This window comes from Trematomus bernacchii, unplaced genomic scaffold (genome assembly GCF_902827165.1).
Source record: "Trematomus bernacchii unplaced genomic scaffold, fTreBer1.1, whole genome shotgun sequence".
Classification (NCBI taxonomy): Eukaryota; Metazoa; Chordata; class Actinopteri; order Perciformes; family Nototheniidae; genus Trematomus; species Trematomus bernacchii.
The window spans coordinates 5,548,019-5,562,179 of record NW_022987656.1 but is presented as its reverse complement, the minus strand read 5'-3'; the positions used below and the strand labels follow the sequence as shown (position 1 = coordinate 5,562,179).

General features: G+C 43.1%; 2 protein-coding genes across 7 annotated transcripts in view; one reads left to right on the top strand and one right to left on the bottom strand.

Annotated features, from left to right (window-relative positions):
• Window positions 1-5,749: 5,749 nt before the first annotated feature.
• Window positions 5,750-8,178, top strand: LOC117486769 (insulinoma-associated protein 2). Its single transcript, XM_034135305.1, has one exon. It carries the CDS (start codon window positions 5,765-5,767, stop codon window positions 7,697-7,699), a length of 1,935 nt encoding a protein of 644 aa, XP_033991196.1. The 5' UTR covers window positions 5,750-5,764; the 3' UTR covers window positions 7,700-8,178.
• Window positions 8,179-9,009: 831 nt separating this feature from the next.
• ralgapa1 (Ral GTPase activating protein catalytic subunit alpha 1) overlaps window positions 9,010-14,161 on the bottom strand; it is a 92,999-nt gene continuing 87,847 nt past the window's right edge. For all 6 annotated transcript variants that reach the window (XM_034135203.1, XM_034135206.1, XM_034135205.1 and 3 more), the window contains one exon: window positions 9,010-11,809. In XM_034135203.1, the coding sequence (XP_033991094.1) occupies window positions 11,664-11,809 (146 nt within the window). In that variant the 3' untranslated portion in view covers window positions 9,010-11,663. The remainder of the gene's footprint in view (window positions 11,810-14,161) is intronic.

Genomic DNA, 14,161 nt, shown 5'->3' with positions numbered 1-14,161 from the left:
AATCTGTACCACTAGATGGCGACAGGTGACCTCTTTTTTAAAACATGACAATTATCCACTGCCACCCAACACAGCCTTCACACTGAGACATGATCTATTACTCTCAATATGATAGGATTAATGACTTGATGAGGATTCATTAATGATATCAGTTAATATGCTCATGACTTAAGAGCAATGACAAGCCAATGAAAATGTGACTTAATAACCATGAATTCATTAAACTAAACTGTTAAGAGTTCCAATAACAACCAGGTGAAATAATAAAGTGTATTTTCCAAATTCTCAATGTACAAACACAGTCCCTCAGCCCTGATATTTACTCCCTTTAAACCCAGGCAGACAGCAGCTGTATAATACTGCAGTACTTAAAGATGTGTGACTGAGAAGCACTGATCAATAGAGTCATTTTCAGCAGTCTGAGAGATTATCCACCTCACTGCCCACTCATGACACACACATGCGTGCACACGGACATGCACGCAAACACACACAGACACACACACACACACACACGTCCTCCAGCCAACAGCCTCCTCAGACTGTCTGTGGATCCATATTTGTTTTACAGGACATTGACTGAGAATATGTTCCCTGTTTGATAATGTCTGAAAGCTCCTTCCTGTCCTTCCTTACACCAGCCTGCCATTAGCTTTTCTCCCTAAAATATGGGTTTTTATTCAATCTTTTCCATTTGATTTACATTTTGAAGGAACATTTTATCCTGTGAGGTGCATAAACAACAAGTGAATAAATAAATGTGGAAGTACACGTCGACCAAGTGTCAGTCAATTATGCGTTAAAAATGAATGTCAAATAATTCACAATTGTGACTTTTAGGTCAAAATGATGATATATAATTAGAGAGCGAGTTAAAATGATGATATAAGAAAGAAAAGTCACCATGTTAAAGTCCTTTTTTTGACACATCATCTAATACGTTGTTGTCAGAACTCTTTTTTTAATTTGTACTTTTGGTCACATCCCCAAAAATGTTTCTAATATGGCCCTAATCATCTTCTGTAGTAGTCAATCGTAACATCTGATCTATTTTTTCCGAGGCCAATGAGCTTCCATACTTTAATGGCGGGTTAAAGGCTCCAGTCACTTATGGCGCATTTCCACTGCAGCGGCGTAGCACGGTTTAAGCGTGCCGTGCCAAACCCGGCCCGTTTTTTGTTGCGTTTCCACTAGGGGTAGTTCCGGCTAACGGGTACTGTTTCACAGTTTTTCTGGCTCTCCAAAATCCAGGTTCTTTCCGGGCCAACAACCGGGCTGAATATGCTAAACTAGTGAGAGAATGGCTGGCAAGGGGGCTACAACTACAACAAAATGAACATATTTTACTGTGATTTAATTGTAATACACGTTTCAAAATGATACCGAAGTAACAACCAGTGGCGTAACTATCGACGGTGCAGCCGGTGCAACGCACCGGGGCCCAGAGCCGGCAAGGGGCCCATGCAAAAAAATAAAATAAAAGCATTGACCGGTTCACGCAGTCTTCAAAGTAACCAAGCAACCTGAATTAATTTGTAATTTGTCTGTCCAATGACCTTGCTCCCTTTCATGTCATGTGACGAGCGAACCGTTTAATCAACCTGTACTGTACTGTAGCTGCAGCAGCAAGTTCGGTAGCATTATAAAAAATGTAATAGCTTGCATTTATAATGTACAGCAAACCAAAGCACAAGAGCAGCGCTCAAAAGAGAAAGGACAAGAGAGAACAAGGAGATGTAACAGCTAAACTGACAAAATGAGACCGTTTTTTTTGTCATACATTGTCCTCGAAATCGAGCGCTAATGTTAGCAATGTTCACGTGCAGCGGCAGCCGGAGGCTAACGATAGCTCACCTGCCTCACCACCATCATTGCCATCTAGCTCCACAAGTGAAGCTGTATCCGTGGCCGTGGCTGTGTCTGGATTTGGCTGTGCCCGGCGGTGGTTCAACAGTTCCCCCAAGGGCCCCAACCGATAGGGGACTCTATGGCGCTATTGAGACCCCCGACGCCAAGATCAAAAGCTATATTATAGCAACCGGTCTATGTAGGCCTACCGGCCCATTCCCCAGAGACAAACATCAAGGAAACAGGTTTAATCCTCTTCTTAGTTCGCTGTGCCGTTATCAGTCTGTGGTGGTCTGAGGCCAGGGCAGGCTGTTGTTGATAGCCTATACATGTGGCGCTTCTGAGTGGTTGTGTATGTTAGGGATGGGAACAATTAATCGAATATTCGAAATTATTCAGGTATTCGAATAATTATTCAGGTATTCAAATTTTTTTTTTGTTTTGGGAGGGATGCCTAAGTTGATTACATATTATCAAATTGAATAATTCAATGTATACGACAGTGCCATAGCTAAATGTGTTAGGTGACGTCTAAAGGTGTGTTTTGCTCCGCTCACCGGTCCCTCACAGCGGGCAGAGCTGCAGGTGCTGATCTCTCTCTCTCGCGTCCGGTACTTCACTCGCGTTTATGTCCAAATCCATCAGATCTAGCTAGTTCAGTCATAGTCCGGTAATTATTTACACTCTACAGACATGGCGTCAAAAAGGAGTAATGTGTAGAAATATTTCGACCAGGTTAGTGAGTGCGGTGTAGAGTGCAAACTATGCCAAATTAAACTTATATATATACATACTATACCTTGCTATACCCGCAACCTCCGTTCCAGCTGAGAGGGTTCACGCAGAGATGCAATAAATGACAGTTTGTCACTACAGTAGCTAGGTGGGTTCGAAACCAGAGCCCGCCGAAGTTTTCAGGCAATGTCTTCCCCTCTATCTCTCAATTTAACACCCTCTCTGGAATAAAGGCACTCTGGCCCAAAAAAAAAGAAAAGTAGTTCTAACATTATTCTCAAAGGGCCAGTAAATATCACCCAGGGGCCGGATTTGGCCCGCGGGCCGCCAATTGAATAGCCCTGCTGTAGGCCTATAGCTGTCAAACTGTGATCACCAGTTCAATACATTTGACAAATTCGACTTGGTTTCTATACTTATTTGAACATGTATTTATTTATTTCCAAAAGTTATTGAAAAAAGATTTTTCGAAAAAAAGTTAGACATTTTTTTTTGACCCAATTTTTTTTTTATAGGATACACTGTATGTACATTTTGGTTAACCGGTTAACCGTTTTTTGGGGGTCGAATATTCGAATATACATTTGCTTTCAAATTCCCATCCCTAGTGTATGTCCGTGCGTGTGTGAGCGCATCAGCGTGCGCTTATGTTTGGGGCGATGGGGGGGGGGGGGCCCAAAACAATATTTGCACCGGGGCCAATCACAACCTTGTTACGCCACTGGTAACAACATACTGATACCGGTGAGTAAAAACCATGAATTAATGCTTTGACAACATGTCTGCAGACAAGACGGCAGGCGAAAAACGTTTTAAAATGCGTGTTTTCTGAATGGAGATCGGCTAAACTAACGTTGTATATGCTCCGACCGTCCACACTCACAACAACGGCCTATACAGACATAAATAAACCAGCGACTGTATTCGCCATGACACAGACAGTCTGTGGTTTGTAGCCTAACCCACAGTATTTACATGGATATAAGCCCCGCCCCCTCTCCAGCGCGTCCTGTTTGAATGACAGGAGTAAACACAGCTAACAGTCGCGGTGAAACTCCAGCGATTAGAGCAATGCGAATATTCGCATCGCGTCCGTTGTGAACGCAACATAATGCAGTTCAGAAACCACTGTTCTGACGCTTTTAAAGCAACTTCGAGATTTTAACAGTGTGAGGGGCCCAAAGGCCATGGTAGCCGTAGGACTTACAATTATTTGTGGGGCATATCGGCCAGACCGAGGGGCTACGACGGCCATGGCCGTCATGGCCGCCGTGAAAATCCCACCCTGGCCATAATACTGTCCCACTCAGTCAGGTCAATACAGGCTGAACCTGGGTCAGTTGCTCATAGTCTAGACATCAGCAGCTGTCGGTTACAGTGAAAACCAACCAAACTAAGGATCCACGAGGCTTGGGGCTTAATTAGTTTTGTAGTGTTGGACCCTCCGCCGCCCCTCTCGTTTCTATTCCCCAGGCGGCCCCTCGCCCAGCCAACAGCCCGACCCTGAAGCCCGTTCTCACGCTCAGCCCCCTTGATTGATTTCCAGGGAGCGACGCCGGCTGGCCGGAGCCCACTGGCCGAGCTAGAGAGCGCCTGTCCCCGCAGAGGGGCCGGCCAAGCCCGGGGGGAGAGGATGGATGGATAGATGAATCTCTCTCCGATCTCTTATCAGCCAGAGCAGATACACCTCATACACACACACACACACACACACACACACACACACACACACACACACACACACACACACACACACACACACACACACACACAGGGAAAGCTATGCCCGAGGTATTCCCACCGCCAACAAAGACGCAGATAATCAGACACTTCAGCAGGGATCGGTCAAGTGTTCTTAAAAAGATATGATGTGTGGCTATCTGAATCCCCACGGATGCTGTTTCACTGCACGGACTCCAACACACACATCTGATCTACTCTTAAATACAAACATATCGGTGAAAGGTAAAAAGGGCATTGTTTTGAGGAAATACGAGGGGGAAATATCACTGACAGACGCTCATCATCACCGTGGGAATTCAGCAGGAGAAATGGCAGATAAAACACACTGGAATGAAATGTGAACCCAACTTTTCCTTATATAAATTATTAGAGTAAAAACTGCAGTCCTCAAAAATGTCAACAATATTAATACAATATATTGCAGCTGGATTTTTATTTCAAGAACCACGTGAGCCACATCCTGACGGAATTACGAGATTAGAATGGTCAGATAAAATATAAAATTAGTTCTGCTTAAAAAATAAACAGTTGACTCAACTAGCTGTGTATCACATGGTATGAAACATCGTAATAAAAAAATAACATTGATACGCATAACTTCATGTTCATGTATGTTGGTTGATAGCTCGAAACACAGGCTGAAAGCCTCATTAGATGTCATCATTTAAGAATTTAAAGTGAAGGCACGTGTTTTCTTAGTTGTTCTTATTAAAATAGAATGACATCGTTTATGAAGTTATTTTTGGAGTAAAACTGAACCGAATCTCCGCTGAAGTTCCTCGCAGTTGTTAAATAACGCTTTCAGTCATTGCTCGATGCTTTAAATATTCACTTTAACATTCGTTTGAAAAAGTAATACTCCAATTAGCCTACTAATAAGCCTGTATATTTTGGGGAAAAAATGTCTACGGTGTATTTTACGATATCCAATTAAATTATTATTAAAAATAAAGAAAAACATTGATACGTTTATCTTGATGCACGTGGGTTGATAGCTCACAATTATACCAGGAAAGCCTAATTGGACTTCATCATTTTAGATTAAGCATTTAAAGAGTCTTCTTAGTTGTGTTTATAAAAGATAGGAAAATATAAAGTACATTTTGTAAAACTGAACCGAATCTCCTTCTGAAATTCATCGCAGTGACTAAATATTTTTCTTTTAGTCAATGGTCGTTCCACTTCGTCCCCAATATGCCTATTAGTTTCCAAAATTGAAGAGGCTAACTCTAATTAGCCTTTATATTTTGTTGGACTTTTCTTGTACAAAATATATCTAAGTGTGTAGTGTTCCTCACCAGGGCAGGGATTCTCTCTCTCTCGTCACACCTGCCCCCCTCTCTCTCCCTCTCTCTCTGACACTTCAAAGCTGTACTTGAAAGTGAGCTCGAGACAAGAGTTGTTGTTCTCTCGCGCTTGGTGGAGCATCATCGTCATCATGCCTCGAGGATTTTTGGTGAAGAGAACCCGGCGATGTTCGGGGTCATACCGGTCACGAAATACCAGCAATAACCAACCTGGAACATACGGTGACAGGAACAACAATAACTCAAAAGGGATCGAACCGGAGTCAGTGAACCAGACCGACGTGTTGAACGGTGTCCTATTTGAACGGACAGACGGACGGTTCCCGGTATCCCGCGAGGACTCCGCCGGTGTAGGAGAGGCGTGGAGCCCGCAGGTGGAGTCGGCGCTGGAGGCAGAAGCCGACCGCAGCGCGCAGTTACCCGAGACCGAGGAGCAGGTGAGCGAGGTGGACGTTCTGACTCCCGAAAGAGATTTCTCCTGCTTCTTCCCGCCTCCTCCTATACCCCCACGCGAATTGACAATAACGTCTTGCAGCCCCGTTAAACCGGTCGGCACGAGGCTGCTGGAACAACACGAGGAAGGAGAGAAGCAGCCGTTTTTAACCGGTAAATGCCTCACATCACCCCCGGTGTTGGAGTTACCGGAGCTGCCGTTCCTGGTGAGCTCCACTCCGACCTCCGCTTCTATCGAGAGACTCCTGGCGAGCAGCAGCCGCCAAGCACCGTCCTACGGTCACCACGACAAATATGACCCGAGTATGGGGCACCTGTTCCCGCCCCTGACACTGATGAACCAGCACCAAGCAGCGAGGAAACGCGCCTTCCTCGAACAGGACCAACGCTTGAACAACAACAGACACAACAAACAGTCAAACCCGCCAAAGAAACCAAAAGTCAACCGGAAACTAAACTTCGAGGATGAGGTCACGACCTCGCCGGTTTTGGGTCTGCGGATCAAAAAGGAGAGCCCCGAGCTGAGGAGACAGCGCGAGAAGTCTGCTCTCAGCGGGAACAAGCCGCTTGGAGAGTTCATCTGCCAGCTCTGTAAAGAGGAGTACCTCGACCCCTTCTCCCTCGCGCAGCACAAGTGCTCCCGCATAGTGCGCGTGGAGTACCGGTGTCCGGAGTGCGACAAAGTCTTCAGCTGCCCCGCAAACCTGGCGTCCCACCGCCGCTGGCACAAACCTCGCCCGGTGAACAACCAGGGAGGAGAGACTCAAACAAACAAGAGTCAGCCGTTAAAGGAGACACGAGGGCTCATTCAGCACGAGCGGCAGCCGGTTGACATGGAGGGCAAAGAGAACGAGCTGCTGCGCATTAACCAGCACCACGGAGCACCGGACAGCTCCCGCATGAGGCGCGAGCCCTCCCTGTTGATGCTCCATGGCCGGTCCCGAAACAGCCCCGACACCGACAGTCTTGCTCCTCCTCACTATGAGCACTCTCTACATTACCGGAACCCGGTGGAAAGTTGTTTGGAGGTGAGAGCGGCAGACAGCCCACCCTCGAGCCTGTTTCTATTGAACGGTAATCCGGAAGAGAGCGTGGACCTGTCGCAGCAGCAGCGGCCGTCCTTCCCGCTTCCCGCTTTACCGTTCGTGCAGTCCCTAACGGAAGAGGAGGTTTACGACTGCAGGTATTGCGGGAAGAAATTCCGCAGACAAGCTTACCTGAAGAAACACCTTGCCGCGCACGAGATGACAGCACGAGCGTCACCGCCTCCACCACCTTATAACCAGGCGCGCGAGACCAGCGGCCAGGTGTTTCTGTGTCACCTGTGCGGCGCGCGCTTCCCGTCGGGTGAAATCAGGGACAAGCACCGTATGTGGCACGCGATGAGGGATGAGTTACTGGCGGGAACTTTGGGAGGAGGACTCAGACATGAAGTATTCCACGCGCAAGGAGACGAGAGCGGCACTGGAGAGAGCGAGCAGCAGCAGATCTTCACGTGCAAGCAATGTCCGTCAACTTTCTTCAGCTCCCCGGGTCTCGCGAGACACATCAATAAGTCTCACCCGACCGAGAACCGGCAGGTGATGCTGCTGCAGATGACCGTGCGACCATAATACGCTGTAAAAGACTCTGATTTGGTGAAAACATTCCTTCATTGATAGTCATAAGGGAGACTCTATGGAATTTGACTTTTAGTTATATCCATTCACATTAAAGAAATGATTAATTTAAGCTTATTGTAAAGCAAAGTTTATTTTTGTTGTGGTCAAAAAGCAAAATGTGTATCAGTGTGCGACAGGAAGTGGAGTCACTGTTTCTGTTTAAAGGTCAGTAATCATCTTGACTTTGTTTCAAAAAGGCCCATTTAGAATATAGTGATACTAGAATAATGAACCCATTCAAAAGCAAACGGAAACAAAACTTTGTTGCTGAAACTACACAACTATACGCGATGCTCTCAGCTCAACTGACACTGCCCATGGTGCTGAAACTAAGTAAAGATCTACAGAAACTTGGAAAAATGTTCCACAACCACTGATGTCATGTACTAAAAAACACCTAATGTAATCTTCAACAGGATGATCAGTCTATACTACAAGCAGTATTGTAATATGAAAATAATAAATACAACTTTAACAATGGGACATTATCATTCAGGTGGCAGATCTAAAATAATGAAATAAACTAACAGCAAGATTATTATTACTGATGCAATTTACAGTGAGCTATACATGAAATATCAATAATTGTCTCTATAATAATTCTCATAGACAATATTGTTTCTTATCCGTATTGGCACAGAGGAAGCCATCTCTCCAGCTTCTCCGACATGCCCGAAGCAGCTGTTAGACTGGAGAGTGGGGACAGAGGGAAGTTTGACAGAAAAGGCCATTTTGATTATAACTAATTCGAGCAAGACGGGGTCATTTTACATGGAATATACTGAAGCAGATAGACAGGCTAACGTGGCAGACATCCCAACACATTCCTGTGGCAAAGTAATCAGATTATATTGAAGCTGCGTTATAACTGGAGACAGAATCAATGTCCTAACTCTGTTACAAAGACTATTTCATGTACAGTGAACAATACAAAAGAAGATTGACTGTAATATGCCTTTTATAGTAAATGTGCCAGTACGTTTCTCAGCTAAAAAATATTTTCATACAAAAAAGGAACATTTAATGCTAATAGTTTAAAAAAAAAGTATTTCATCTTTATTGATTATATATAACTGTTGACATATTTCCTTCATGATGCTAAAGTGTATTTGTGATTCTATGAAGCTTTTACTATTTTGACATGTTTCATGTGCATTTTAATTGAAATGATTGTCAATAAATGGTGAGACAGTATGATCAATGGACTGATTCATATACTTTTGAAGCTGTATACACACACGATAAATGAATGGGTCTGGCAGGCAAGTGGTACGAATCATTTATTGTCAAATCCCATCATCGCACATCCACGCTCTCTGTCTGTGTCCAAAAGAGACGTTACAGGTTTACATAGTACAGGTGTGACATGGAGTGAGTGTGTGTGTGTGTGTTTGAGCGTAATACAGCTGTTACATGATCAACACATGCAGGAAGTGCTGAGCTGGTGTCATGCAGTATGTACAGTCAGTGCACATGCACTCTGGACAACAGGCCACAGAGCTTTCCGAATGTTATATATATAAAGGAAAAAAATTTAATCTGAATTTTGTACCCCTTATTTAGACAAGCAAAGTTTGGTTTAGGGTCGCGTTGAAACATTTTTTTAATTCTGAGATTATTCACAATTCCAAAAAGTACAAATGTGTTTGTTTTTTTAAATCTTCAATTCTTCTCAGAAATACATTTTCACATGTGGCCTTAATCCTTTATCTGTAGACTTTCAGAGTCAAAATCCTCCAGATAAACAGTCCAGGAAAGTTTCTATGAATAGTTTGTAATGATGAAAGGTTAATAATTTGTTTTAATACATTTTGGTTGCTGCTAATTACGTTTAGAGTAAGCAAATCATTTCGAGGTCATTATAAAACACTATAATCCTCCGTATTATTTACAATCTGTAAAACTAATTGGAAATGTCCCATCTTCTCCATGGGATTTTGAAAGCAGCACCATAACTCATAATCAAGCACAGGTATGTTTAATCCAAAGGGAGTGTGAGGCTCAGCGTGTCCAATCAGGATGGAGTGAGAGGTACAGCATGAACAGATCAGAGTGACCACCAATCAATGGTGCTCCAACCGCAGCAATAATTATTATTATTGTAACAGCAATAATTTAAAGCGCCAACTCAGAGTTCAGCAGAATTCAAATATTCACGAATAAAGTTATATTCACCACACACAGAGGTGCAAAAAGTGTAACAATCCCTTTCATTTCTACAGAGAATCTATGGCTGAAATAAAAACAGTAACATCAAATAAACTTGAGTTTAAATACAGAAGAAGCCATCATGTAAAATAAATGGAGGAACAGCAGCTAAAGAAAAACCTTAAACAATGTTAGACAATTCGGTTTTTAGTAGAGCTAACTGACGGAGTGCTGAAATAAGGATGTTAAAAACATAACTGGTAGTGTTACTTTTTATAGATTGTGATTACATACGGGTCCCCTTCGTCAAGAATGGAGCAGGGGGATGAGTCTCAATATAAGAGTGGAGTTATAAAAAAAAAAATAACATAAGAATTAATATCTAAATTATGATAAGTATCTTTGCTTTCCCCCCCTCTTTGGCTGTACACTATCTCTCCTTTGTACACACTGTTTCCACCTTTAAACCACTAAGGTGGTGAAGTTATCTTTTCAATAACAAAACCTGCCACAAAGCACAGAAGAGGATTAGAACCACATGAGGGAAATGTTTTGAGATCGGACCAAAAGTAATTTTTTTTAATATATAGTTTTGACTTTTTTGAAAGAATTCTTAAATTAATCTCAGAATTCTGACATTTTCTCAGAATTCTAAATGTACTCTCAGAATTCAGATTTTTCATAGAATTCAATACATTTTCTCAGAATTCAGATTTTGTTTCTGAATTTGATCTCAGAATTCTGAATTGAATCTCAATATTTTCATTTTCAAGTCAGAACAAAAGAAAATAAATCCCTTTAGGTCCGATCGCAATTTTTTTTTTCACATGTGGCACTAATCCTCTTCCGTACATTATATACTCAATGAAAAACGAGGACAATGATGGCCTAACACTTCCCCAATGTGGCAACATTGAAGTAAAGAAGAGTCCGTGACCTGAAATTAAATTGCCTTGCAAATCTAAAAAAGAAATGAAATCTTGTAGTGTCTATCCATTTTAAGCAGATACCTGGTCTGAGGTCTTTGGCAGCTATTCTCAGTATATACACCCACTGTACACATCCCATTAGATGTTCATATAGCTACTATATATATATATCTATACCCATACATATATAGATATACAGAATATAGGAACAAAAATAATAGCTGTGGTTCCATTGCATCAGATGACAAAGTGACAAATAAAATACAGCAATGTTCTTGTTCGGGTCCAAACACATTTCAAGACAAAAATCATCAGTGCTTGTCCACATTTTACAGCATAAGCAAAACAAAACTAAATGGAAGTGCTGCCTCTTGTGTTCTATTTTGACAAATAATTCAACTATTTAACACTGATTCTCTTCACTTTTTGGCTTTAAAGCATCCACAACAAAACATCTTTCTTTCATTGTAAGCAAATGAATGAGTTTCTATATACAATTCATACTAATAGAAACCCACTCAAGCCTAAAGCTGTGCTGAGAACAAAAATATACTTTTATCTTGCTTCCTCCATGCAACACTACAGATGCACACGTTCTGATCTTTTTTTAATTTTATATCAAAACTCGTGGTTCTGTCTGCGCACACATGGACTGACTATAGTACAAATATACAGATAGCAACTTCTGCTTTTATTCCTCTGCTCTAACCCTTTTCTAAAATGGCACAGATTGTTATAAACTAATACTGCACTTGTTTCTACTGTGGCAAAGGTCAGCATGCTGGAGCAACTGCGAGGATATAATCAGCCATTTTCAAAAGAAAGTTACAGTGAGGGCTTTAAGTCTTATTGGCCGATCCGGAGGAGCGTCGCAGCTTCATCGACATGCGGCTCTTGCTAGTCCGAGGCGACATGGGGGACGCCGAGTCGCTCCCGGCCTCCCCAAGAGCCGGACTTTCTCCCCGAAGAATCTCGAGGCAGGAGCCTGAAGAAGGGGAGGAGGGAGGGATAAAGGAGGAGAGGGAGGAGGCAAATAAGAGAGTAAGATAGGAGACTATATAATACAGCAATAAGAAAATGACATCACGTCCAATCATGATCTACTTAGGCACACAGACAGGACAGAGTGATGGACACACACAGGACAGAGTGATGGACACACACAGGACAGAGTGATGGACACACACAGGACAGAAAGCCTAGACAAACAAGACAAACAGAAGGTGTATTTGTTTAAAAATAATAAAGGCAGCTGCAGCTGATTCAGGACGCTGCTGCTCGCTAAAGACCCTGACACACCAAGCAATCACCAGAGAACTCGCCAACGCCGACTGTTGCGTCGCCGTGTTCTCCTGCGTCTTGGCCATGTGTCGCACTGGAACACACCGCAAAGACTTCAGCCGAGCACGTACGAACTGCGCATGGTAGGTAGTGTGTATTCGTCATTCAAAAGAGGCAACAACCGGAAGACAGAGAAGAAGAACAGACTGCGTGATCTAAACAAACAACAAATAGCGTGTGCGTTCCATTTTCACTCTCGTCCATCGAAAACATGTTTCGTGCGGTACTGGAGCTATCAGCCATTGGAGTGTTGCTTGTGGAAGACATTCTCAAGCAACCGTTTTGCTTCTCATGCACTGATTCGCTAGCTGAACAGCCAATCAGAGTGATTTCTTTGTCCGACTGCCTGTGGCCGACGCTCGGTCGATTCAACATGTTGAATCGACCGTGCGTCGGCCATGAAAGGCCAAATAAGGCGTGTCACAGCTGACGGTGCGGGACACACCAAATTGAGTTTGGGCGACAGGGCACGCTTCGTTGTCCGACTAAAGAAAACGGGTGATTTCGGCCTGGTGTGTCAGGGCCTTGACACTAAGGAAGTGGATCACATCACTCCTGTTCTGAGGTCTTTAAACTGGCTTCCTGTCAAATGGACTTTCACATATTAGTGTTTTTTGTCATTATCTGAAATAAATGTATGTTTATTATCTGTATATTTTTCCCCCTCTTCTTCTGCTTTGTGGTTTGTAATTGTATCTTCAACTGTATTCCATTTGACTCTGTATGCCATGTAAGCAATAACAATGTGTAAAAGTGCAAAGAAAAGAAGAAAATAAAAATCTATATTTAAATTTTAATATACTCGATAGCATTTAATATATATAATATACAGCTCTGCCAATACTAAAACAATCTATTTCACTGTACAGAGCATATGATCTTCTGTACTTCTTGCTGTGTACATTTTGTTTGTTTGTTTGTTTGTTTAGTATTTCCAGTTTTGTAACCCTCTATGTTTTCATTGATTGTAAATACTTTAATAAAAGACAACAATAAATAGCAATTTCTACTTGAGCTGTTGGCAAACTACACCTTAAAATGTAACTATAAAAACAAGGAAATGTGACTATTGGGTCTAAAGGTGATACTTCAAAACGTACATCCTACATGAGGGAGAATACCTACAGGGTTTTCTATCTAAACGTCCATGAATCATACCATTCACAGCTAGCATGGAGCACCTTCTGCTTCAGACCCTTCCCCTTCACCCTGAGCAGGTTAACGCTGTCTACTGCTTTAGGGACCATCATACACATGACACTGTGCTCCTCTACAGGAGGGGAGGAGGAGGAGGAGGATGAGAGGAGAGGAGAGGAGAGGAGAGGAGAGGAGAGGAGAGGAGAAAGTAACAAAAGAGAAGTGAGGAAAGAAAGTGTAGGAAAAGAAATGAGAGGAAACAAGAAGTAAGGATTTGAGAGTAAAGGAAATGAAATAAAAGGCAAAAAGGGATAGGAGAGGAAAGAAAAAGGAAAGGAGAGAAGAGTTAAGGATTGGAGAGGAAACAAAAGGAAGAAGGAAAGGAGGGCCAGTAAAAGGCGAGGCGAGAAGGTGGAAGCATGGACGATACAGGAAAGAAGGAAAGGGAGGAGAAGGTGGAAGCATGGAGGATACAGGAAAGAAGGAAAGGGAGGAGAAGGTGGAAGCACGGAGGGTACAGGAAAGAAGGAAAGGGAGGAGAAGGTGGAAGCATGGAGGATACAGGAAAGAAGGAAAGGGAGGAGAAGGTGGAAGCATGGAGGATACAGGAAAGAAGGAAAGGGAGGAGAAGGTGGAAGCACGGAGGGTACAGGAAAGAAGGAAAGGGAGGAGAAGGTGGAAGCACGGAGGATACAGGAAAGAAGGAAAGGGAGGAGAAGGTGGAAGCACGGAGGATACAGGAAAGAAGGAAGGGAGGAGAAGGTGGAAGCACGGAGGATACAGGAAAGAAAGGGAGGAGAAGGTGGAAGCACGGAGGGATACAGGAAAGAAGGAAAGGGAGGAGAAGTGGAAGCACGGA